Genomic DNA, 27139 nt, shown 5'->3' with positions numbered 1-27139 from the left:
TCAGGAAGAGATGACTATGGTGAACCTATTAGGTTGCACTTGGTTTTGATGTTCCAGTCAGGCAGAGACTGCCACCGACCTGTGATGCTCCTCATAAAATCCTTGGCAGGGCTTTCAAACACAACCAGGAGGTCTTCACACTGCTGAGTTAACCCATGCTGGTCCCTGTTCTGACCGAGTTAACCCACGCTTATCCTTCATCTTATAGCGTTAACCCATGCTGGTCCCTGGTCTGAGATAAATCACGGATGTCTTTGTCCTCAGCGTGGCAACCCCCCCCCCCCCCCCCAGTCCGGCCATATCAGTGTGTCATCTGGAAAGGCTTGGTATAATTTCCAACACATTGGCAGGGGGCTGACGGAGATTTTATGGACAACACACTACACATTTCATTAGGGGGCTTAGTGTTCTTTATTCTTCACTGGAGAGACCTACAAGGAGTAAAATGTAGTGTATCAGTGTACATTCAGACACAGTTATTCAAGTATTTATTTCTCTCACCCCACAACCATCACCTTCACACTAAACTGAATACTTGAAGATCAAACTGTATATTATTATTATTACTATAAAACTGTTTTTTTTGTTTAACTAATTCAGACTAATAGGTAGTTCTGTGTCAAGATAAAGTGTGTCCCCCATCCATCTATGGGCCTCTCTCCGTCCTAAGACTGATGCACACCTCCCTGTCCAACTCTCCCCCTTTCTCTCCCCTCCCTCCCCCTCTCTGGCCTCCTGTCACTGATCGACAGGGAATTCACAGGCACCTTCTTGTTGCTGTGGCAGTAGGACGCTGGTTGCCATAGCATCAGGCTGTGGACGGGGGCTTTAGGGAACGGTTAACACCTAGCTGTACATTCACCCGTCTCAGAGAAACAGCTGAAGGGAGAATATAATCACTTGTGCGCCAGAGCCGGCAGCAGGGATAACGCTGTACATTCACTCCTATAACAGTAACAGCAGCAAGGATAATGCTGTACATTCACACCAACAACAGTAACAGCAGCAGGAATAATGCTGTACATTCACACCAACAACAGTGACAGCAGCAGGAATAATGCTGTACATTCACACCAACAACAGTGACAGCAGCAGGAATAATGCTGTACATTCACTCCAATAACAGTGACAGCAGCAGGGATAATGCTGTACATTCACACCAAAAACAGTAACAGCAGCAGGAATAATGCTGTACATTCACACCAACAACAGTAACAGCAGCAGGAATAATGCTGTACATTCACTCCATTGACAGTGACAGCAGCAGGGATAATGCTGTACATTCACACCAACAACAGTAACAGCAGCAGGAATAATGCTGTACATTCACTCCAATAACAGTGACAGCAGCAGGGATAATGCTGTACATTCACACCAACAACAGTAACAGCAGCAGGAATAATGCTGTACATTCACACCAACAACAGTAACAGCAGCAGGGATAATGCTGTACATTCACACCAACAACAGTAACAGCAGCAGGAATAATGCTGTATATAGCCCCAACCTCACATGACCTCTGTTCCCCATCTCTCCTCGCTTTCGTTCTCTCTCAGCATCTACGAACTGACTCCTGCTCTTTAGGAAAATATATTTGTCAGTTGTATATGCTCTACTGATAGAGACAGTGGGGAAAGACAGAGAAGGGAGTTGTAGCCTTTTCCCCATGTCTCACTGTCCATCCCTCCTCTATTACTTCCAAGCACTCCCTACACAGAGATCTGTTCCACCACTGGAAAGGGGATATCATGAAGTGCATGAATGGGGCTTCTGTTCGGTTGATACGGTCAGAAAAGAGTGCTGCCATGTTTGACCCTTTCAGTGGCTTCAGTGCGTTGGAGAGTGGTGGTGTGTGGGTGGGCAGGTTGGGAGCGGGGGGGGGGGGGGGGGGGGGGCGCGGTCACACCTCGTTTATTAATTACATACATGAGACCACTGCTACGTGGTGTGTATTTACCACAGTAGAATATCAGCAAGGCATGAAAGGCTACAGGAAGACATGTAAAGAGGATGGCTGCTGCACGGCATCCCATGAACCGCCATTTTAAAAGCGCCCCTTTACGGCTTAGTTTGCCGTGCCAAAAAAAAAGGCACTGCCCGAAACGCGGCTGCAACAGTGAAACCGGGAGGCCCCCCACTCACCCTGACAGGCGCCGGTGCGTATGTTGGGGACGAAGCCGCGGCGGCACGGCTGAGGCTGGGCGGGGCACGTCTCGCAGGGGTGTCCCCAGGCGCGACCCACCGTGGCGCAGCACAGGGCCTTGGTGCACACGATGCCACTCACTTGGCCCTGGCACATCTGGTTGACAACCTGCGTGAAGCACGGCCCGGTCCGGTAGTCTGGGAGGGAGAGAGAGGCAGCGCCGAATCAGAAGCAAGAGAGGTCATTTGAGGTCATTTACACCAGGTCTATGGTCTAAGATAGCAGTATGGAGTTACACCAGGTCTATGGTCTAAGATAGCAGTATGGGAGTTACACCAGGTCTATGGTCTAAGATAGCAGTATGGGAGTTACACCAGGTCTATGGTCTAAGATAGCAGTATGGAGTAACACCAGGTCTACAGTCTAAGATAGCAGCATGGGAGTTCTTCAGGGATAGGCTCTGTACCCTCTTCTGTTTAACTAATCAGCAGTGTTTATTTTGAAAGTGGATTGTCCCCCAACTCCTTTTTATTTGTAGGATTTGGGGAAATTGAAATGAGCAGTGGAACAGACATTGAACAGGGCATGTGCATGTATCCAACCTGACACTATCCCACATTTCCTCAGGCATAGACAGAAAAACATATCATCTCTACAAGAGACATTCCTTTGGAGTAAAAACTCTAAAATTCAAACTTATATTCGGGGAAAATGCATTTCTTGTTAAACAACAAACCAGGCAAGCCAAGTTCAGCCGGACCGCAATAGAAATTATTGCGTTCTTGAGATTCGAAACCCGGGTCGCCCACATGAAAGGATGTGTTGCTAACCACTACACCAAAGAACTCTACGTTCAGGTGTGTCAGTATAGCCTCTATCCTGAACAAATCCTCTTTTGCCACTGGCCATTTGAACAGCTTATTAGCCAGTAATAGGCTTTACCAGTTTCTAATAACTTACTGGAATAATAATCATAATCATAGGAATTGAGAAATTACTAGCGAGATAGATTTGAACTTGAGCCATCCACGTGAGAGGTACTGTCTACATTTCACCAGTCACTAAACACTATTGAGCAGTGTGTTAAACTGACTAACGTTTCTAATGAATTTTACCTCCACCAGAAAGTAGCGTCTATGAGCAGTTAGCTTTTGCCACTGGTTGTTTGAACAGCTTATTAGCCAGTAATAGGCTTACGGGTATCTACAAACATCTTAGGAATAATCATAAGCAATTGCTAGCGAGACTGAAGATTAACTTTTCCATGCCAGAAACAGTCGCTATATAACCATATACAATTTCTGGTTTCGGTTTTAGCCAGAAAAGTTTTCGTCAATAGGGAATAATTCACAATGCCACAGTGTCCTTCATCTTTTCCCCCAATCCTTACCCTGTCTCAAAATGGACACCCTTCACACACACATGCGCCCATAACACCAGATCTACTTTCTAACATGTCATTTTCAGTAGCATTGTACATGGCAGGAAACCCAGCAGCACTGCGGGAGACAGAGACAGAGAGGAGAGAGGGAAGAGAGGAGAGACAGAACTGAGAGGGAAGGCGAGCAGAAAAAACTGAAAAAAAACATCTAAACATGAGTCTAGTTCATTCCAAAACATTTTAGCTGGGTTATAAACATTTACAAAGCAGGTCTACGCAGTGAGTGGAGCTGCTCGTCCCTGTAGCTGTTCCCTGTCTGAGATTCAGACTAAACACCCATCACATTAGAGTGGTTTAGACAGTGCACAGGTAGGCTTACTGAGAAGAGACGGCCAGTTCGAATTGAAACTGGGGATTCTGCACAACTAAACTGCGTATACTGGTTACTGGTGTCAATGTGAGCCCAAATTCTCCTTTAGTGTCCAGATGACCCTGCACATATCTTAAACTGTTATACATCACAACACCGTTGGCAAAGAACAGCCCCAGAAGAGGAACGCACGGGACGAGAAAATCCTGCCGATCCCCTTCAGATCTACTGATAACACGACAGACCTTCTGACCAAAATGTTGCTATTGAGAGACGGGGCCTTTTTGTGGTGACGCAGAGAGTCACCAAGAGAGAAACAGCTCAAAGTGAATTAGTCTTGTTCTGGAAATGTGTTTTCAATGGAGACTGTAGTTATCGTAACACAAACTGCAAGGTCTCTGCTTTTTTTGTTAGGCAGCAGGTTTTGTTGTTTAGTTAGTCGCCGTCAGTGAGATGCTACAGCCAATTTCAGCGGATTTCAGTATTCCTAAAAGTAAGAGTTTGTTTGCATTCAGTTGGGGATTAGGTTACAAAAGTGGTTTGTTTTTACTTCAATAACGCATTCTGGCTTCCTTAGACCCTCTGTTGTGTCAATGTGAATTCTAGCCTGTGCAGCTTGCTCTAAGATAAACATCTAATTAGAGGGACTATTCAAAGCAGAAGGATTAAAGGGACATAACACCAAGGGGACACCCCCCAAAACTTTATAAAAGCGATGCAAAACAGAACGTGTTTCTACAGAAATAAATACAAACAATAATGAAATTATATGAAGTTAAATGCAGGCCTATGTGGGATGATCAACAGGAGCATATAAAAAGCATATAAAAAGTCTACAAACCCCTAAAAAGTCTACACACCCCTTAAAATGCCATGTTTTTGTGATTGAAAAACTAACTGAAATCTTCGAGGGGGGAAAATGAAAAATAAAAACCCTACAATAACCTGGTTGCATAAGTGTGCCCACACTCTTATAACTGGGCATGTGGCTGTGTTCAGATTTAAATCAATCACATTCAAACTCATGTTAAATAGAGGTCATTACACACCTGCCATCATTTAAAGTGACCTGATTAATCACAAATAAAGTTCAGCTGTTCTGTTGGAATTTTGGCACAAAACCTTCAGGCGTATGTTAGAAAGCTGAAGATGAAGTTCACCTTTAAGCATGACAACGACCCAAAGCACACATCCAAATCCACAAAAGCATGGCTTCCTCAGAAGAAGATCAAAGTTTGGGAATGGCCCAGCCAGAGCCCAGACCTGAATCCAATTGAACATCTGTGGGGTGATCTGAAGAGGGCTGTGCACAGGAGATGTCCTCGCAATCTGACAGATTTGGAGCGCTTTTGTTAAGAAGAGTGGGCAAATATTGCCAGGTCAAGCTGTGCCATGCTAATAGAAAGTATTAGTTTAAGGGTGTGCACACTTATGCAACCAGGTTATTGTGGGTTTTTCTTTATTTTATTAAAGATTTCAGTTTGTTTTTCAATTGAATTGTTCACGTTAAGGGTCACATTAAAGGTGGAAAAATGTCTGACATGATTTATCACAAGAACATGGCATTTTAAAAGGGGTGTGTAGACTTTTTACATCCACTGTATATAGGAATTCAGCTGAGTGAATGTGAGTCATTAAGCTTAATTCTTATAGCAACCTGAAAGGAAATTCCCTTTCAAGGAAAAAGAAACTGGAGCAAGATAAAAAGAAAATGGCACACACCTGCTGAAAATAAACAGACACACACACACATTTTCCTGATATAGAAATTGTAAGTCTACTTTAGTGGATGGGACTGAGCCAGAGGAAGAAGCTTCCTGGTCAGTAGGCTGTCTGAGACCCCTATTTCCTACAATGCGCTGCATACTTCCCCCCACCAAGCAGGTACAGCAACACCCAGGTGACAACATGCATCTCTATATGCCTGGCATATATCTCAGTGTGAATGTCTGCCCATAATCACAAGCTCAACCACGACAAGACTCAGCTGCTCTTCCTCCCGGGAAAGACCTGCCTACTCCAGGACCTCTCCATCACTGTTTGCACATCCACAATGATTCCCTCCCAGTGTGCAACAACATTTGTCATCACCCTAGACAAGACCCTAACGTCAAAGCAGGTTTATGCTCCACAAAAAAATGTAGAATATGATTTTTCCTCGTGTAGAAACCAGGACAGGTCTTAATCCGTCCTCATCAAATCCCATCTGGACTACTGCAACTTTCTGCTGGTTTGGCTCCCAGACAGATCATCGCCCCCTACTGGAGGCGAGAGGTCCCTGTCAAAACCCTTCATGTTCGCACCCCCATGGTGGAACCAGGTTCTCCCCCTGATCCTAGCACAGCCAAGTCCCTCTCCATCTTTGGGAAAAAAAACATCTGCCTCCCTATGTCATACAAGATTATTTTAAATCAGCTCTGAAATTATATTTATTTTTATGACAGGACAGTGACAGGAGCTGAGGGTCAGAGCAGAGGAAGCAGACATGCCTGTTTGACCTGGGAAAGGAGCATGTTTTTTGCAGGGGACAGAGTGCTAACCAAGCCTTGCTTATTATCAAGTATGTTCAGCATGACAGTGACTGACACAAAGTTGGCATGATAGCAGACACTGGCGCTGGGGCTTCCTGATCGGAATTCATGGTGCGTTCCAGTTTTCTGACCTAATCCCGTCCTTATGCGGCAGTTGATTGATGGACAAAAGAAATCTGCGGTCAAACACGCGTTTGATAGGCCAGACATCTTGCAGACACCTGTTCAAACCAACGCTCATCTACTACACTTCAGGGAGAAAAGGAGTGGGAAGAGGAAAAGGAACAAGCCGGAGAATTGCAACGCGTCCAGGTCAGAGTGACCTACGCATAGGCAGTCATCAAAACGCACGTTTAAAACACATAGAAAAATGTAGCATCTCATATCGTGTGTGGCACCTTTATAACACCTTTATAACAATACTTATCAAGTCCAGCCTGATGAAAATCATAAACTCAGCTCTTGGTGGGATAACCAACAGAGTGCATTACATTGCATTACATAATCTAAAATTGACTTTTTTTTGCAGGATGTGTGCAACAAGCACCATCACCTCAGCTCGGGTGGCCCTCACTGTAGGAACTAACTTGTCCTATGTGGCCAGGCTCTCTCAATTTTTTCTTACACTGGGCTTTCTATTTTCACAAACCTAAAATGGCTACTATTTAGAACACAAGTACCTATTGTGTGAGCAATTATGTCCTAAAAGTTAGCCAGTGATTACTGCCAAGACTGCTGTTGTGGGAGAGGCTACAGCTGCTCTAAGGAGACACGCTCTCCCACCAAACCACGGCACCCCTCGTTTTTAAGACACTTTCCCACAGTCTCAGGACTATAATGAATGGGTGACTATGACAAACAAGTCCTGCAGTGTGTGTTGACTTTGCCCCCAGATGCTGTTCTTGTTTAGAATTGCCCCCGTGTTAATGTTACTGTAATCATTGAAGGATCGGAAGCTGATCCTAGATCTGTGCCCAGGGAAAACTTCACCAGGGACGGTAAATCCAGAATCGATGTAAAGTTGCACAGAAGGGGTGTCAGCAAAGAGCATAACCCCCTGAAGTGAAGTAAACTCTCCCGTTTCCAATCAGCTCCCTTTCCTGACGCTCCCAGTGCAGAATACAATGAAACGGGACAAGGAGCGACTGAGTGGAAAGAGGACTGAAGTACAAACAGAAGCCAAATGTTCCATTAATGTCCAATACAGTTTTTCATTCCTTTTAGCTTCCAGAGAGGAGTATTTAATAGAAATCTAAGAAATACTGTATGTAGGTCATCACCTTGGACCTACCCCAAGATATCGGAGAGGCCAGCAGGACAGTTTTATCGACCAGCGCCATTGTAGCATGAGGAAAAACCACAGTCTATTTTAAAGGCGCAGTATGTTGGTTATCAGTGTGGAAGCTAGCGGAATTACAATAACAGTTCACATTCAAAACGAATTTCCTTCATCCCTGCAATAGAATGTTTTATCTACATCTGCAGCCTACCGGTTTCAAAACACTGCAAAAACAATACAACTGTTATTTAGCTGGGACAACGATTCCCTGTGCAGTCTAGTGCTTGTTGTCTCACGTGGACACAGAGATTCGGCTAGGTTCAGCCAATAAACGCCTGTTAAGGTGTCACTACAATTGCATATCACAAAATGTAATTAAATAATATCTTATGAAGATGCCATGATGCCATGAGTTATGCTCCTGCACCATAACTGGTCATTAGGCGAAACAGTCATGTCATGCTCAACTGATTATGATGCAGACCATCAAATCAATGGCACTACAAACCCCAATACAGGCCGTCCAGTCCCAGAATCTCATAATATTACTCCTGTCAGTTCCTAGAAGAAGACATTTCTGAGGATAAGGCAGGAGGATAAAAGGAAAGAATAAGAGAGCAAAAGAGAGAGGCAACTGAGAGAGACAACTGAAAAAAGGAATATATAGACAAGACAAAGATAAAAATAAGGCACAAGTGTGACAAAGACACACTACACTTCCTTTCCCCGCCGGCCACACATTCTGAGAGGTGAACAGAGTGCTGGAGTGAGACTCACCAGGCGACACCAGACTCTTCCTCTCCTCCGCAGGAAAAAAAAAAAAGTAAGAAAGGGAGAATGGACAGAGTGACGCAGAGTTTCCATAGGCTTTGGCCCGTACCTCGTTCACACAGGGGCCCGGTGAAGCCGTAGATACAGGCACAGCGGTCGGGTCCAATGCAGCGTCCACCATTTTGGCACTTACCATCACAGACAGCTGACAGAGAGGCACAGGAACTCACGGTTAGATAGGCACACACACCTTGCACATTATATTCGCTGACAGCTAAAACAGACACACACACACACACACACACACACACACACTCTCCACACAAGACTACACATCTGAAGGCTTTATTTTTCCATGCTCTTTGTCAAGCTGTGATTACACAAGTGGCTCGGATTCCACCGGTTTCCAATTGTCTCCCTGTTCTCTTCTTTGAAACAGACGCCGCACTTATTATGTTGGCACTTCGCAGAAGCGGATTTGGGGGACGTGGGTATTTTCCTAATTGTCTAATGGCAGTGAAGGCTAAGCAGCATAATGGCTAGAATCCCCATTACATTCAATGGTATTTCTGATGCTATCCAAATCTCAGTCAGCCAGAAAATAAGCCAGAAAGCCTGAGGCAGGAGGCGGAGAGAGAAGTCTTCAAGCTGTCAAACTGCTCGCGGCACATTTCCCCTGCTTCCTTCATTTACTCCAGCACTATGCTAGTAGTTTCAACACAGCCCGAGCAACGGAACACATTACAAGGGCCGCCACCAGCCCCGCCCCCCTCTACCCAAACTGGCCTTCTGTGGCTCCCTTTGAAGGGGTAAACCAAATATTACCCGCACATTCTATGCATTTTCTCCCACCATCTCCTCAAACGTTTCTAGCACCGGCCCAGGAGCGCTTGGCTATGTCAACAGGCCCTCGGCTGCCTTTGCAGTCCCTCTCCCCTTAAGTCTCTCTATCTAGCCAATTCCATCACTCTATCCCTCCTCTTCTCCTTCCATCCCACTCAAGCAGCAAAGTGCTTCTGACTGCTCTGTGGTGGGCCCTGGCAGGGATTACAAGCCTTCCAGGTGAGGGCCGCTGCTTCGGGGTCAGAGGGCGGTCATGTTGGCCCCTCAAAACCTTTAGGTCACCCTGCATGGCGCTGGAACCTTTGTGGTGACGAAATGCCCAAGTTACACCCTGGTGAAACCCTTGTTGTGCCCGGTTTACAGGGCTTTGCTTTATGGCAGAGCAAAAATGTATTTACCCTTTCTACTCTAAAGCAAATAAGTAATAATAAACTGGCTGGTTCACGCCCTGCAAGCTGATTTTATTGTTGTGATAAAACCAGTTTCTAACAGTAATAAGGCAAAATCAGGTTTTATGGTATAAGGCCAACATACCACAGCTAAGGCCCGCCACAGCTATGCTTGGGGGGGAATGCTGGTGAAATACACACACTGGAGTACTCTAGGGGCACGCAGTGCGGGTCAAAATGCAGTGGGTGTTACTGTAGCCCAGGAAACGGTTTCAGTGATTTAGAAGGTGACACTCACGCTGTCCACAGTACGAGCCAGAGTATCCCTTCAGACACTGGCAGTGGTCCTGGACACAGTGGCCGCCGTTCATACAGCGGGTGTCACACTGCTGGGCTGCGGGAGTAACAAGAGCAGAGGGTGCCGGTCAACGCAAGCCCGTGAGGGGTAGATGACAGCCATGAGAGTCAACCTGACGGAAGGCTTGCTACTGTTGTCGTCACTGTCGACGTGGGATTCTTTGCCTTCTGTGTTTACATTAAATCAAAATGCCCAGTACGCCAGACAAACCCCTGACAGAGGTTTCCACCGCGCTGTATTATAACTGAGGAACAGGGAAGCTACATGGATGTACATGGAGAAGCACTTACTGGTCTTGGTCCCACAGGTTGGTGCAATCTGGCCGCTGGGACACGTGCACATGTTGGGACGTGAGCAAAATCCATCTCCACAGCTGTTCCGGCATATGGCTGGGAGACGACGTGGACACGAGAGGTTAGCGCAAACAAACTTTGTCCGTAAGACCTAATTTGAGAACGGAAGGTTAATAAATCAGCACAGCAAGTGGACCCGAATATGAGCATGTGCTAAACATGCAAGCAGTTGACTACAATGAGAAAAACTGTAGGCTACGTCTGGGACTTACACATTATCCAACGCATTAGTATCACAAACATTGAGCTGAATCAAGGGGCTGAACAAGAGGTTTCTTAACGTACTCGGGTAGTGGTTAGGTTAGTTGCATCTGTTATTTCAGTTGTCGTGCCCGCGTAGTTGGTCTGTGGTAAGTCACTTAAAATGCAATGGCCTTCATAAATAATCATTTTACGGTCGCAAAAGAAGCAGTGGCCCCCACGCCTTGAGTTTGAAAGTCCCACGTTACCCTAGCACTGATAAATAACATTATGTCCTCCAAGGAATTAAACCAAAATAGACAACACAACTAGAGCGAAACATAACTGAACCTGATGACTGAAGTTGATAAGGCAATAATAGGATAACCTAAACTCTGATAATACCGTCTGGACCTTCTCCAGAGTCAACAGACTATCTGGAGTTCAGACTATCTGAAGTTAGCATGAGTCAGAAGGTCCACTCCACTGAATCCAACATCGCCCTCTGCTCATAACACATGATACGCCGGTCATATTTACGAGCAAATATCAAAATGACGTTCACAAGATACCTGGAAAAAAGGTTGACATTACTGACGTCAATTAATATAGGCCGGTATAGCACTCCTGCCAGCAGATGGCCAACCAATCACATTCAGGTTGTCATGCCGTGTCACGCGGTTGCTAAATCAAAACTTCCAGTGTGGTTTCTCACCTTTCCAAGGACCAATTTCACTTTCCACCAAGCACTCGCATCTCCAATCAGACCCCCCCGCCCAAATCGCTACCCTTCATTGAGAGTGAATGGGTCTCCGATGTTATAGCCCACGCATTGGAAGCAGTGTGAACCTAAGGTTACTTACTAGCATAGTGAAAACAATTCTCCAATAATGCTTTGGTAACTTTACAGGCACCCTGCATGGTTTTAGGGCAAGATTAGACACCTATGGTCCCGGTGGGCTTGTTTCTACTTGCTACTTAACCACACTCGCCTGGTGTCTCAGGTCTGAATTTGTTTCTGATTAGAAGGAGAAGATGGAAAACAGGTTTTTTTCGTCCCTCCCGGACAAGTGTGGCCAAAGCCTGCTTTTAGGGCTTAACGACACACCAATAAAGCACTGATTGTTATTGCTCCAACAGCAAGCTTTTCTTGAAGACAGAGTCAAAGTGGTTCTCAATCCCCTCCTGGGGACCGCCAGCTGTTTCACGTACGAGATGTATTCCAGACCAAGCACACCTGAAACCAGGTCTCCTGAGCTACAGTTCAGGGTTACACTGAAATTGTTAGAGGGCTCTGGGTCCCCAGAAAGGCCTACGGTATTAGACCAGAGGCTTTTGTTAGACATAAATACATGTATTGTATACGTATTTTACCCAAGAGGCACAAGTCTCTTTAAGTGTAAGAACTGGTGAGATCAATGCGACCCCCTGAAAAGGCGTTACATTTGTGTGGTGTCATCTATCCACCTCTATGCTGGAATCAGAGACATTACTACTGGCAGCATCTGTTGCACTACTTACGCACAACACACTGGTTGCCCCCTGGCAGAGTCTTCCAGCCAGGGCAGCAGTAGGAGTGTAAACGGGATCCACAAACATTGGGCCTGCGGACATATAAAGAGGACACTGTTGGAATGAATTAACCACCCTCAATTATGAACCGTCCCAGAGGGAAATTAAGGAGTTAAGGATTCAGGAGTCAATTTCACAATTGGGGCATGTAGCAATAGAGAAGAGGGCATTGTGTGTGTGTGTAAAATATATATTATATTTAAATGGTAATAGAGATGAGGGCATTTTGTTTGTGCAAAATATATATGTTATATAGGGTTATAGAAGAGGGCATTGTCTGGTTGTAACATACATATATATATAATAATAAGGAAGAGGGCATTTTGTGTGTGTTATCATACATATATATGTGTGTATGTGTGTGTGAGTGAGTGTACATATGTATGACTGAATATCTTGTGGGAGAATGGTGTTACATCCCTCCAGTAGAGGTGCAGAGACTCGTAGAATCAGTCAATTCACATTAAAGCTGTTCTGGCGGCTTGTGGCCCAACACTTTACTGAGACACATTATGTGGGTTTTTCCTTCAATGTGTCACCTGTTGGCATATGCATGTCTATTCCAGACCTATACAACAGTATATATTAACTGGGTAACTCAACTAGGAAACAAATCTCACTTTTAATTAGAAAGTGTTTTTGAGATAGCATTTAATCAGGTTTGCAAAATCTACTATTAGGACATAGATAAAAAATGTATCATATTTTAGGTCAACATAGAAAATGCTAAGGTCTAAAACACTGCATGTTAACAATCAAACCTTCAGTATATTGCATATTAATATCAGATGAAAATAGTAAAATTCTAAATCTAACACTAGACATGTTATGTTCATCTGTACATTCTTTTTAACAATGTCATGAATAAGAAAATGTGTGGGTAGGCATTTTCTACTTTCAGATTTAACTAATGAAAGGTGATTGTGAATTACTAAGAGATTAGCAGAATTGGGTTCATAAAGAACAGTGATAATTTCTTTCAAATCTTTAATTCTTACCCTCGCAGGGATTCTTGCTTTCCTCTTCGCCTCACTCGATTTGAGGCAGGCGTTTCATCTCCATCCACCTTGATAAGCGATTTCCCCCTGGGCGTTGAAGGCTCTTGTCCTACTACTTTTACCACAAGAAAATCCGCCAACGCCACCAGTCCAATCAAGTACGGAAAAAGCCTCTTGGTCCACATTCTAAACTAACTTTTGTCTAATTTTCCTATGTAAATTTAATGCGCAGGATTTAATCTCTCACAAATATCTACACATTTCCCACTTCAGCCTATAAATTAACCACAAATACATGAAATAAGGTGATCGAAATAAATACAAAATATAAAAAACAAAGGTAAAAGGACGAAAAATGTTCGCTTCTCGAGATTAATAACGCCAGTCCAGTAATTTCCTATCAGGAAAGACAGATCAGAGAAGCGCCCACAGATAGGTTTGAAGGAAAGTTGAAGAAACACTTCCAACTGAAGGTGTGTTGCGTTACGCCCCCCCGAAGCCCAAGAGACGTAGCCCACTTTTGCGACTTGAGTGGTCCCTTGAGAATACGGGGCACGCGCTGTTTACATTCTTGTATTCAGTTGGCAGCTGTCACCGTATCCATCCATGGACACAAGTTTGACTGGACATGTGAAAAGTAAAACACAACGTTATTCATTTGACAATCACACTTGAGCATTGCTAGCTATACCTATCTAAATATTAATTTTCCTCTGTGCGGTATAGTCTGCCCATGTAGCAACGGTTTATTCGCTGGCTGAAAATGACATGCCTATTCTGATTTTCACTTCTGTCTAAGCTTGTTAATGACTTATTTGCAGCATTGAAAATGATGTTGTCATTACAATTTAGCCTACAGTTTATAAATAATTAGCCTACTTGCAAACATAATTTGTTCAAGTCATTAGGTTTATTACGTGCTGTGTTTTCTCCATTTAAATATACATTGTATTGTTTGTTAGGTTAGTGGGCAAATTGTCATGGAGCGGCGGTCTGCCATGATGAGTTCTTGCATGCTCATCGCGCAATCTGTAATTTACCAATCTTTCATGCAGGTGGTTTGGTCCCCCTCTGGCATCTGAAATTAAAGCACTATACTCTGGAATTTCCTGAGTAACAATGGCGTTAACATCCAGTGCATTAGAGTGCTTCGGGCCATAGATTCATGCTAAATAATTATTTTATGTATTTGTTAGCCTAAATGAATGACAGTTGTGCATCTTACATGTTCTTGAACTATAATTAAGATACGTTGGTAATATGCGTGTCACTAACATTGTATGAGTCACGTTCACTGGTCCATTTTCAAATATTGAACGGACAGAAAATGATGTTTTAGTGCCTCTTAGTGGTGGCAATCGAGCAGTGCATAGAGGAAGGTAGCGTTAGTTATTTTATAAATAAGTGTTAGAGTTGAGGACTCGAGACACATGACAGAGTCGTGTACGACACTCAAGTCGCATATTTTGCAGACTTAACCTGGTAAAAACAGAAAACATTTGCAACTCGACTGCGACTTGATTCCTGTAACGTGTGACATAACTTGAGCTGTACGACTCGAGAGACTTCCTTGCTTCGTCTCTCATGCCTGTCTGTTTGCGCTGCCTCAAGCTTCCAGGCCTAGTGTTCCATGTTCTTAATAGGCATCCTGTGGTTAAGGATGGGGGGGACAACTCAACAATACTCAACTCTAATTTGACTTTTCTCAATGTCCCACAAACGGAATAGGTCTAGCGTCAAGCTCTCACCGTTCGGTCGTCAATTCGGACGTGATAGAGAACTAGCTATAAAATGGCATCTGGATCGGCCCTGAAAGTCGTAACGTTTGGATTCGAGGACAATGACAAGGTGGGGAGGAAAATGACAGCAGTATACAAAACTAAAATAACTGATGCGATAGCCATAACGTGTAACTCTGTGAGACACCTGAAATCCTATGAAGACAGTTAAGAATGACATTACTGTGCTGTGCCTAGCTAGCTAGTTAGTTAGCGTGAGGTAATGTCAGAATTAAATTGTTGAAATAACACGAAATGGGGAGATAGGAAACTAGATTCTACTTAATGAATTTCCTGGGGAAAGGTTTAGGCACAGTCTGATTCATGGAAGGTTATACAGTATGTTCCTCCATTCTCATACCAATCAAACATTTCTGGCATTTTTCTCAAATTTACTTGAAGGTTAATACTCGAGACATGCTTTAGGACTTTCTGCAATATTAGTAGGTCCCATGTATGCTTGTAATTGTGGGAGTGACCTTACCATCTTTTAAAGCCAAAAGGCTTGGTGTGATTGATGCCAATGATTTAATTTTGAAATGGGGAAGGGAGTAACACAGGGTAAAAAAAGTTACAAACAGGATGATGACCCAATATCAAAATGTTTGCCTTCTCCCAACCCTCACCTTAACCTCACTGAATCAAGCACCTAACCTTAACTCACTTGATCCCTTTTGGTATCCCAAGCAGCACAAATTTATAAAAATGTATTAATTCAGTTTAACAATTTGAAATGCATTTTTCGTTAACACTAATAATTGCAGGGTGCAACATACTACTAAATGGATGACAATAGTACAGAATTGAATGACACAGTCAGATACCTACTAGCTGAAATAACGAGGAAGCTCTGGAGCTTCATGGAGTAAACGGTGTGCTTTTAATATTTAACATTAAGCACAAAACCAATTAAGCTTATTGTAATGTTTATTAATATACAAACTGTATACAGCATCAAATATATTCACAAAATCTATACTCTAAACTAACTTCTTACAATAAAACGACTGTAATGTGCCTCATTCACCAATACCTTTCTAGGTTTTTCCTTAAATTTATTCTTGAGAAAGGTCCTTAGAAATGTGTATGTCAGATTCATGATGTGTTCTTAAACCGCAGAATTGTTGGCACCTATGTTTTTATAATGATGAATCCCATTGTCCTTCTAAAATTGAAAGTGCATGCCAGTTGTTCCTAATTAGCATAGGTAAATACTCTGCCAATCCCCATACAAGGGCATGAGACTGCAGGGCCGTGTGCACACAGAAATTCAAAGGTTGAGAGAGGTCAAGAATGCCCAAACCAAAATCTAAAGACTGTGGTGCACTGGAAAAACTTCGTAGTTCTGAAGTGGAGGTACTGCTGCAGGAAGTGACCAGCAAACGAGCTGTCATATTCAGTAGCATCAGTAGTGCTTATAAAATAACAACAAAAGAGATTCATGGGATGCTATTACTGGTTCATGGAACGCTGTATCCAGAGATGGGTGTAAAAACTGAGGAATCTGAGGAAGTAAAAACATTTTTGATCTCAAACCTGCCAAACACAGAAGAATAATGTTAATTATTATTAAAAAATATTATAAATTACATATTATTGTAATTTCAATCTTATATATTATAAAACTGTACAATTGAACTAAACACAATAACTAATTATTTGCCACAAACATGCAGTCAAATGCGCCTAAGTGTGTTCTCGAGTGTGCATAGATTACAAATAAGCAAATAAGGAAACATTTGTGAAAATCTTGGTGGAAACTGTGTAAGTGTGTTATATGAAGGTATTCCTTAAGAACGGTTGGTGAATGAGGCACAATGTTATGTAGTCTTTTTAAAAATGTGATATATACTGTACAGTCACTGGGGAAACTTAACACCCCATGGCCAAAGCTTAATTTATTGCCTTTGAATTACATCTAAAGAGATTACATTAGAATGATCTTACTACCGATCCCTGAAACATTTTCTGATTAAAGCAAATGTTTTACTGGTTTCCAGTATACATAAAATGTAGTATAGTAATGCATGTTTTCACCCCCCAGAGATAACATTAGAAACATTTGGGAGTTAAACAATGGATCTATGTAAAAAATGAGTGTTTGTTGAAATTGTGAGAGCTCAGTAAATCTGGTTGCAAAGCATGGACAGATAGCAACATTAAAATGCTGTCTGATATTTTAAGCAGGACAAAGACTGGAGCATTCAGGAACACACCAGGAAATCCATTATAGTGCATTTGAATGTGTGCAATCGTCCCACAAAAATATCTTCTTCACCCCAGTATTAGGTTTTCATAACTGAGGGAAATTTTCCTTCATTTCTAATCACCTTTCCTCTTAATATTTTTATTGTATCCCAATAAACTACACAGTCCCTGCCTGCGACATTACTTATTTACATGACATTTGCTTGACAAGCGGTATGTAATGCCATCATGCAACTATTTTTCTCAAGTTGCCATCCCAGAGCTGTACAAGAAATGCAAAACAAGTTGAAACAGAGCTGTCACAAGTGGAGTATTATACAGCAACAACAGACTTGTGGTCCAGCTGGACAACAGAGCCCTACATAAGTCTGACCGTACACTTTATAATGAGGACTTCCTCCTGAAAAGTCGCTGTTTGCAAACTGGATTTTTCCCAGAGGATCATGCAAGTGAGAACGTCGCAACAGGGATGAGAGAAGCTTTAGCTGACTGGGGCCTAGATGAGAGTCGTCTAGTCTGTATAACAACAGACAATGTCGCAAACATGGTGAAGGCTGCACCTGAACAAGTGGACCAGATTGCAGTGCTTTGGCTACAGACTGCATTTTGCCCAATTGCGCATTATATTTTACTACTGTTGCTATTCTATTACATATTACCTAGCAACCTATTCTGAAATATAAACATTTTCATAAGTTTCATACATTTTAATCATAGAGGATGGGGCTGGGGAAGAATGAAGGATACTGTCGGGTTGATAGCCAAAGCTCTTTCTGAATACATCCTCTGTTTCTTCATATCGCAATTTATATCTCAGAAAAACAAAATATTGCGATGTCAGTTATTTCCAATACCGTGCAACCCTAGCTACAACTGGAGTTATTCAGACAAAAATTATATTATGTTCTTTTGATTTGTAAATCTGGGTTGGGTTATGCAGATCTTTTGGAAAATCAAATCTCTTAAGGTACATTTTCAGGCAAAACCTGAACACTGTCCAGGGGGGTGTGTAGAATTACTTGCCTCCATACACAATATGCCCTGAAATGATAATGTCACATAGCATTAATGTTAGCTTCAGTTACAGCTACTACAGTTTGAAAGGTCTGCTGTTAAAGAAACAAGCATCAATGCAATAAAATAGTGGAATGGTAAAGTAAAGGTTTCCTGGTAAAGATCTTCCCCCTATGGCATTTATAAATATCTAAGCCATTGTGGTCAGTCTTCAAAAAATTCTTTCAGGTCTTTCATAGATAGACTTTCTTCCCCCATTATCAGTATTTATGATAATTCCCTGGTTATTTTTCCATCCAATAAGGGATACAATTATAGGCCAGATTTTTTCGCAGAGTTGTCACCTGGACAGGAAACAGTCACTTCACTTAAGGTCATAAATGACAGTAACTTTTTTGTTACTAAACAACATGTTAGTACACAACACATCAAATGAACATGAAAATGAATTTAAATTAAATTTACAGTAGATAAAAATAGATGTTGCCTAACTTTTCTGTTAATTTTAGCTTGAAGACAGTTCATTTTCTTAATGCATTTGCCAGTATATAAGTCATAGTAGGTGGCTGTGAAGACTCTGTCTACATAAATACATGTGCTAACTGCTGGTTGCTATCATATTATTAAAACCTGGTCCGTAAATCTGATGCATAGCACTCAGTCTGTGGGGCTTTCTGGGGAATTTCCAGGAAAGAATAGGCTACTGTCATAATAAACCCGTACCTTTTACGTTTACACTGTAGCCCTGCAGAATACACCACCAAAGTGTTTCAGGGCAATGAGGTCAATTCCTTAACAAAAAGAAAACTTATTGACCGCAATTGAAATGCAACCGACCCCAACCCGTTCTACATCAATCTAAAGGCGGACCTTTCCAGAGATGATGTCATTATGCAGAGATGGAGTAAGAGGGATGTAGTCTCTCTGGGATTGGTCCAGGAAGTACAGAGGTTCATGAACCGCCTCAGGGCTGAAACCTTCCTGCACCAACTTCCCCTTCTGCTGCTTGAAGGTCTCTGTAACGTCTATGGATGTCTGTTGGAGACGGGGGGGGGGGGGGGGGGGGGGGGGGGTCGTCTCAATTCAAAACACTCCGCTATTTACTAATGTTGGAGTTGAAGGGATCTAGTTATTTTGTGATATTTATTTTTGAATCCCTTCTTGTTCAAAATAAATAATGTACTAAATGCATGAAGTGCAGTTTCCGCAAAAGAAAATTTTAAAAAAAGTTAACCGAATTATCTATAGATGGGAGAACATTCCAGTACCACCGTAAAGTACATACTGTAACACACATTTCCACTTTCGTGGACACGCGTGTGCTCTCAAGGACGGTCCTACCTGGATCCTTAGAAACCAGGGCCATGAATAGGCAGGCAGGCTCTGGACCAAATGGCTGCAGAGCTTTTCCCCATCCAGGCTATAGCCTGGCTTCAACACAACGGCTGCCATTCCTGCCCGGCCTTCATAACCTGAATACAAACAGGAAGGACACATTTACACACACCCACACACCCTGCGTGTTTCTCACCAGCTTGTCAGACTTTCATCGTTGATATGTACAGTTTACTTATAAGCTGTACGTATGATGCATTACTGATAGGCTGGTATCTATAAATGTCATATGTACATTCCTATTGACGTAGAACACAATACTTGTTATAAGCTATTATAATGACTTAAGTAAGGACACAGTATGACAGGCGCTGTGCGTTTGCAAGGACTTAATACTAACCCGGCACAGAAACCCCATAGACATTCACCTCCTTCAGAAAATGCAGACTTCCAATGATCTCAGAAACCTCTGTGGTGGACACATTCTCTCCTTTCCACCTGGGGGGAGAAAATACAAAGCATCCTACTACTATATGAACCCCCACTGTCCATGTCGCTAGTCCTGTCTTAATACAGAACATTAACAGGCAGGTGATGTGTGGACACCAGGGGGAGTAGCTACTGCATACGTGAGTAGCTAGAGGGGATCCGAAAGAAATGACTGGGGAAAGTATGGCGGCTCATATAGCAAGCAGCACTAGAGTAACTGGCCAAGAACAAAGTCATAGTATTGATGTCCATTCAGCACTTCTAATGTTAAACACTAGATGGCAACAACTTGAAGGGTAATACAAAACCGAAATCAACACAAAGCGTGATTTGATAACTCTCAGTGTATGGAATAAGTCTTTGGGCGAACTACCCCTTTAGTACAACATATCTGAGAAAATGTTACAGTGTCAGAATTTATGGAGTTTACCCATGCATCTGTTCAACCCACTTGACTGCAGTCACACTGCAAGAAAGCAATTACACCGAACTGCATAATGTCCCAATTCTCCGCATACTCTTGCCAGGCAAACACTTTGCAATTGTGAGGGAAGAGATGGTGCGACACAAACACGGTGAAAAAAACAAAAATGCACTCCCATAAGACTTCAGGTCTCAACAGAGCGGTTGCGTGGACCATAGCCTAGTCCTGAGTCATGTTGGTGCACTCGGGGAGTACTCAAACTGCCAAAACACTGAAACCGGGGAGACAAACAATGGTGTTCTGCTCCTTGAAACACAAGTGAAGCTTTTAACCAGCTAATAGGGTCCCTAAAAAGCTTTCCTATGGTCTCCTCGTCATGGAAACCAATACACATGAAACCTCTAGGTCAGATCCAATTTGGCAACAGTTTACAACGTTTTTGTATTTTTCCATGATATTTCTACATTTGTGATTGTACTCTGGACTTTGTTGCATTATACTACAGTTACTTTTTTTTAACTAACTACATCCATACACTCGGAACAACATCTGCAAAATTGCTCAAAAAAAATTAAATAAAATATATATATATCTACTAAAAACAAGAAATTCTATGAGCAATGGGGGATCAGGGACTAGTGTTGCATTATCAGAAGAGCAATGACCAATGTTCTTTCACCAAAAGCTCTCACCTCCAACATCCCTTACCGTCTCTGTCAAATAAAACAATCCCCTTTAGAAATGCTTCAAGTATGTGATTTCACATAACATTTGAACCAATCTCTAGTTGAAAGGCATTCTTCCTCATCAGATCTAGAGTGCTATGCGTCAACCAGCTGGGTTTTATGAAAAGATTGTGGTGGTAGCTGGGGGGAGGGAGGTCAAGGTGTCTCTCCTTTGGCCACTGCTCTGTTCTGCCCCTGCCAAATTGGATTAGGCTCAAGCAGGTCTTGTGTCAAAATCCCAATGAGTTACACTGAAGTAGTCGACCTGGCTTCAAATACCATTTGGTATCTTTCAAATACTTCAAAAGCATTTGCCAGATGGACAGAGTTGGCACTAAAGTTATTATATACATTTCATTGGTCGTATAAAGTCTGAGTTTGTTATCTAGACTGATTTTAAATGGCACTTGATCCCAAGTCTGGAGAGTTGGGATGAGAGGCTGTCCTTCTGCTGAGGGACCCGGCAGGACAGGCACAGACAGAGAGGCTGTCCTTCTGCTGAGGGACCCGGCAGGACAGGCACGGACAGAGAGGCTGTCCTTCTGCTGAGGGACCCGGCAGGACAGGCACGGACAGAGAGGCTGTCCTTCTGCTGAGGGACCCGGCAGGACAGGCACGGACAGAGAGGCTGTCCTTCTGCTGAGGGACCCGGCAGGACAGGCACGGACAGAGAGGCTGTCCTTCTGCTGAGGGACCCGGTAGGACAGCCACGGACAGAGGCGGCCATTGTAATGAATGACGGGGCAATCTGCCACCAGACTTAACGCCTGAATGGAGAGACTCAACAGAGATGGACGAGCCTCTGCCGATCGTGTGAAAGACTGAGCTCAGCGGGGAACCCAAACTTAGTCTGATTAAAAAAAAACAAAAAAACACTGGTGGTGCCGTATAGATTGATAGGTTGTGATATTACTGAGTCTTATAGGTTACCATCCAAACTCTGCTTTAGGTAACTAGTCATTGTGGCGTGGCAATGAATGTCCTGTAAAGTGGCCAGGTACCCAGGCTAGATAGATCGTTGTTCAAGCAAATGATCTAAAACTTTGCATTATTACTGCTAGGTGGGCCAAGTTAATTGACAGCTACTATTGAACAGCTACTGATAGACAAGTCAGTTTTGCTGACTCCCAAATGTGAAATTTCTGATGTTATGTCAAAATGTGTCCTCTCTCCACATTATTGGTTTCACAAATCTGCTGTTTATACCTCAAGTCCTACTGAATCATCGGTATTCAAACAGCATTTAGTTGTCTTCTAAATCCTTTCAAAATCAGGCTCAGTGGAATGAAAGGAATATCCCTAAAAGAGGAACCCCCAGAAACCATAACATACAGTAAACAGAACTAAATATTAACACCGAAACAATTGGAACCCAGTTCTAAAAAGCAGTGACACATCCCTTAAATCAGGAATGCTGTTCTTCGTATCACGTTCTTTACCTGAAGGTATCTCCGACACGGTCACGGAAGTAGACAAAGTCTCTGTGGTCCTGGAGCATGAGGTCTCCTGTGTTGAAGTACACATCTCCCTCCTTGAACACATCTCTGAGGAGCTTCTTCTCTGACTGAATCTTATTCCCAGCGTACCCCAGGAAAGGGCTGTTCTGTGACACCGCGGCCACCAGGATACCAGTCTCTCCTGAAGACACAAACAAAGACACCGAAACACACACAAGTATAATGGACATGGTGACTCACAACACCTGAAGTCCAAAAACCCAGCTCTCTGAGCGTGTCCCTAGGCTTTATTAGACAAAGAAAAAAACGTTGGTTCAAACCTAGTTGGTCTAACGTGGAATACCGTGAGGACGTATTTGAATAGTTCCTCAGAGCCACTTCTATAAAATGTTTGTTTACCTTTGTTTGCTCTGACGCAACGTCCTGAAGCCGTCCGCACTGGCTCATAAGTTTGGGGATCACATCGCAAGAACTCAAAGGACGCATTCAGCTGCACGACACGAGACAAAAGAGTACAGACGGAGAATGTGTCAATGGACGGGAGCATCTCTGACCTAATCTTTCATTCAAGGTCACCGTAAGAGTCTTGCACTGCAGGCCTGTCATTGCTGTCGTCAGTGGCCTGACCAGTGTGAACTTCACACACAGTATTGCTACGAAAGCCCATGTGCACTTTGCCTGACCTTGTTGAAATAGCCTGCTCGTCCGATGGGTCCTATTTCATCCGTGTAGTTGACAAAGCCAACACTGGCCTCGGTTAAACCGTAGGCCTCCCGGATGTTGATCTTCCCGAAGCGCCTGATGAACTCCCGCCAGACATCTGCCCTCAGACCACTGCCCGCTGCCACTCGCACATGGTGGGCCCTCTCCTCGGGGACCTGTGGAGAATGTTGTAAGACTAACGGTCACATCCTTGGCCAGTGACAGGTTTAGACTACCAGTGGTATGTTGATCATAATACAGAAAATAGTAACACAAGGAATGTTTGCACAGTGCTATCTGTGAGAATTAACTAGTAATAAATATAATCGGACATCGATAAATCATATATTATACTGTTTGCACACTTCACACACTCTTCTAATGTAATAGGACATTGTAGTATCCCAAAAAAATACATATAATAATAAAAAATATGAACAAGAATGATGATGTTAACACAGACTTACTACAGGTTGGTGGACCAGGTAGCGGCAGAGCTCCCCCACGTATTGAAATGCTGTCACATTGTACTTCACGCAGTCCTTCCAGAATTGACTGGCGGAGAACTTCTTCTTCAGCACACATGTCGCCCCTGGAAACATCAAAATAACAACTTGTTAGCGTTTCACCAAAAGTCACACAGTTGTTTTCCCTCACGGGCAGATGGCCGGCACGAGTAGCTGTCAAACAGTGTTTACGCATTGTTGAAATGCCTACGACAATACAGACGCCTGTGCTGCGACCATGTGTTCCCGCTCCTAACCTCATCATCAAGATCATTACTGTATGTGCACATCCAGGAATTGTGCAACTTCCTTTAAATTCCTCCACTTCCATGTCATCTCCCTCTGTGCTCGAGTTACACTGTGGGAAAGCCATCATGCTAGCTGGTAACTGGCCTAACCAATCCCATTGGGAAAGATCCAGGAAAATATTGTAAACTTCAACCTTGGTAGCTCCCGATTTTCTTTGGTTCTGTAACTGTAACTTGGGACCTGTTGAATCCTCCAGACAAAACGGAAACTTTTTTTCCGAAGTCATGACTTGAAAAGCCGGAAACACCAACCCAAAAATAGGAACTGGAAGAGGCAAGTGATTTGGGAGCCACTAGTTGGTGTGTAAATATACACTGAAGCTGCCGGTTAATAAAAACCGTCATTGTAAACTGAAAAAGTAACATTAAAAATGAATCGTACAATGATCACATTGAGACAATCACATAATACACAGGAACACAATTCCTATGTTAATATCTGAATAAATTGTGATTTTACAGTCTTTTATTTGAACACCCCCACATATATACACATATACATATACACTGTGTGTAGAAGAGTTCCTCACCAAGCTGTATACATCCACCAACCCCCAGAAGAGAGGAGGTCATGTGATACAGTGGCAATGTGATGTAGACGTTGTCATCAGATCGGACTCCACACATCTGAAGGAAGGCCATGCACATAATGGCTTTGAGATGTCCCACCCGGGCAGCCTTAGGAAGTCCTGGAAGACAAAGAGCAAAATCATCAAGTCTACGGTCAAAATCTAGGAACCCTACGGTAAGATTCAAGAAGCCCACAGTAAAACTAAAGGTTCCCTCTCGCCAGGGTGTGGTCTTGTTGAACTACTGAGAAAAAAAAAAAACTTTGGTAGAGTTGCGTTGGCAGCCATTTACATACATTTACCACAAATTCACTAGTACTACATGCTGCAAAAAGAAAGCTTGGTGTTAATCTGGAACACATTTCCTTCTCATTAAAATGAAGTAGATTGTTTCAGACACTGAATTACAAGTCCTCCTTTGAGAACCTGGTTGGCTGGGGAAACAACTCCTCAGTGACATATTGCGTTGGACAGGGCTGTTTTAATGGACATGTGTCATGCCACCCTATAATAAAGGGCAAATCTGTCCGGCTTAATGAACATGCTGATGACATGCTGGTAAGGAGAAATGCTGACTTGGGCAAGTCGGTTCAGAAAAACAGCGTTTTGGGCCAGGGTGAATTATGGTACCCTTAGCTGTTTCCACTAACCTGGTCTCTGTTCAAATGTTCTGGCAGACTAATAACTAGGAGATTGTTGGATTTAGATTGTATGACGATAGCTGGCAGTCAGAGTTGTCTGACCGTGACTGTTGGCTAGTTCAATTCCTTCTGCAAACGCTACACTTGCATTGAAATACGGATAATTTTTGTCAAAACTTTGTCTTGGGACGAATTTGATAATGGAGTTTAATGACCTTGCAGTTGGTACTACCTGATGTTACTAAAGTAAAAATGAACAGGAAGTTGCTGTCGACGTTATTAACATTGTGTAATACCTGTCGTTCCTGATGTGAAGATGAACAAGAAGTTGGATGTGAGGTCCACACTAGGGTAGTCAGGTAAGGCCAGTCCTGAGGCCTGCTCCACCTTGTCCAGTAGCGTGTTGACTCCGTCATAGGGGCAGCTGGCGTCTGTGACCCAGACCTCAATGTTCTTTTCCTTCAGGACGGGTAACAACTCAGCCAGCGATCCGACCAAATCTGCGTGTGGGGCAGGAACACGGGATGTTCAGGGTACGGTTGTCAAATGTCAGTAACTTTCACTAACATTCTACACAGTATTCGTGGTCAGAAGAAGGAATCAATTGGAGATAAATCCAGGTTTTCAGGAAAATTTGGGAATGCTGGGAAAGTTATCAATATTTTGCCACATATGGTTAGGTATAATTGGTAAAGGCACGATATGTCCTCTGCTAATTTATATATTATTTAAAAAAAAATAGATATTTTTTAAAAATAGGTCAAATAACCTGTACTGTGTCTGGGCACGCGCATGTGTCAAATGACAAAATAACTCAACAGCAGCGCTGAAATTTAGACCTATTATTGCGGGTTCCATTGGCAATAGTGGCAGGTTTTATCCTAAATAAATTGTCCCTAATATTCAATAAGAATCCTATTTACATTCATGAGATGACGGTAAGACCTTGAATACAATAGCATGCCTTGACCATATTATGAATATTATGAACCTAAATGAATTTAAATGACAACAGCACACCGATCGCGGAAATACGGAACGGAAAGGACGAAAAAACACATGCAGGAGCTTCCTTGCAGAATATTAAATTATGTATTTCAAATGTGAACGTGAAAAAACAAAATTTTGCAAGACGTGCATAGTTTCAGATCAGTACGAAGTCGGGAAAGGCAAGGAGATATTCAAACACGCAGACTACTTTATCTTATCTTGATTGACATAAATTACCCACAATAGGTATCCAATAACTACCTGCGCCTACGACGAGTGATTCCGCTCCACAACTTTCAAAACAATGTAGGAGCGCTTTGGATTTTATATTGAAGTTGAGTAATGCGACTTCGCAGCCCAGTTTACTCAGTCCGAACCACACACAAATAAAATCAGGTTCATTCCTCATCAGAAGCGCGACATGATCACCCTTCTTCAAGCCACCTTCAGTTCTGAAGACTTTCGCAAATTGGTTGCTTCTTTTATCAACGTCCTGGTATGTAAGTGTTTGATCCTCAAACACTATGAAAGCCTTGTCAGGCGTCTTGTTAGCCTGATTTACAAAGCAGTCGAGGTAAGTGATTACTCCTCTCTGCATACGAGACTTTATCGCCTTTCCGACCTTCCGAATCTTTAAGTAATAAATCAAATCCTTCCAAAAGAATGGGTACGTCATCCTTTGGAATATCAGAAGGGCAAAAAGACCTGCACAAACGGTTGTAAACATCCATGCTATCCATGCTATCATTTTTACGCAAAGGACGTAAGTGCGTTCTGCAAAGAATGTCAGCTTGTAAACTTTCGGATAGCTTTTACACTGAGATT

General features: G+C 42.9%; 2 protein-coding genes across 3 annotated transcripts in view; both read right to left on the bottom strand.

Moving 5' to 3' along the window:
* The window catches only part of LOC105024021 (fibrillin-2), a 79664-nt gene extending 66311 nt beyond the window's left edge, over nt 1–13353 (bottom strand). The window contains exons 1-6 of the mRNA XM_034289946.1: nt 13169–13353; nt 12120–12202; nt 10356–10454; nt 10006–10101; nt 8585–8680; nt 2143–2340 (exon numbers count right to left, since the gene is read on the bottom strand). Coding sequence (XP_034145837.1) covers nt 2143–2340; nt 8585–8680; nt 10006–10101; nt 10356–10454; nt 12120–12202; nt 13169–13353 — 757 coding nt within the window. The remainder of the gene's footprint in view (nt 1–2142; nt 2341–8584; nt 8681–10005; nt 10102–10355; nt 10455–12119; nt 12203–13168) is intronic.
* Nucleotides 13354–15855: 2502 nt separating this feature from the next.
* On the bottom strand, nt 15856–27139 carry LOC105024022 (long-chain fatty acid transport protein 6). 2 transcript variants are annotated; one of them, XM_013140225.4, is made up of 11 exons: nt 26576–27139; nt 25621–25824; nt 24645–24803; nt 23768–23892; nt 23282–23476; nt 22998–23088; nt 22581–22779; nt 19904–20001; nt 19510–19640; nt 19039–19203; nt 15856–16450 (listed from the first exon to the last, which is right to left on the bottom strand). In XM_013140225.4, exons 1-11 carry the CDS (start codon nt 27060–27062, stop codon nt 16352–16354), a joined length of 1953 nt encoding a protein of 650 aa, XP_012995679.3. In that variant the 5' UTR covers nt 27063–27139; the 3' UTR covers nt 15856–16351. The 2 variants fall into 2 exon arrangements, with proteins under 2 accessions (XP_012995679.3, XP_028973026.2); XM_029117193.2 differs by lacking the exon at nt 15856–16450 and having other exon boundaries at nt 17861–19203; nt 26576–27138.

This window comes from Esox lucius, chromosome 23 (genome assembly GCF_011004845.1).
Source record: "Esox lucius isolate fEsoLuc1 chromosome 23, fEsoLuc1.pri, whole genome shotgun sequence".
NCBI lineage: Eukaryota > Metazoa > Chordata > Actinopteri > Esociformes > Esocidae > Esox > Esox lucius.
The sequence above is the reverse complement of the archived record's forward strand: the minus strand, read 5'-3'. Positions and strand labels throughout refer to the sequence as shown.

Coding starts and splice junctions, on each gene's coding strand:
- LOC105024022 (XM_013140225.4), bottom strand. CDS start 27,062: ATGATAGCATGGATAGCATGGATGTTTACAACCGTTTGTGCAGGTCTT. Junction 25,825..26,575: donor ATCACTCGTCGTAGGCGCAG/GTAGTTATTGGA, acceptor CCCCACACGCAG/ATTTGGTCGGATCGCTGGCT. Junction 16,451..19,038: donor ATGACATCATCTCTGGAAAG/GTCCGCCTTTAG, acceptor TTACTTCCTCAG/ATTCCTCAGTTTTTACACCC.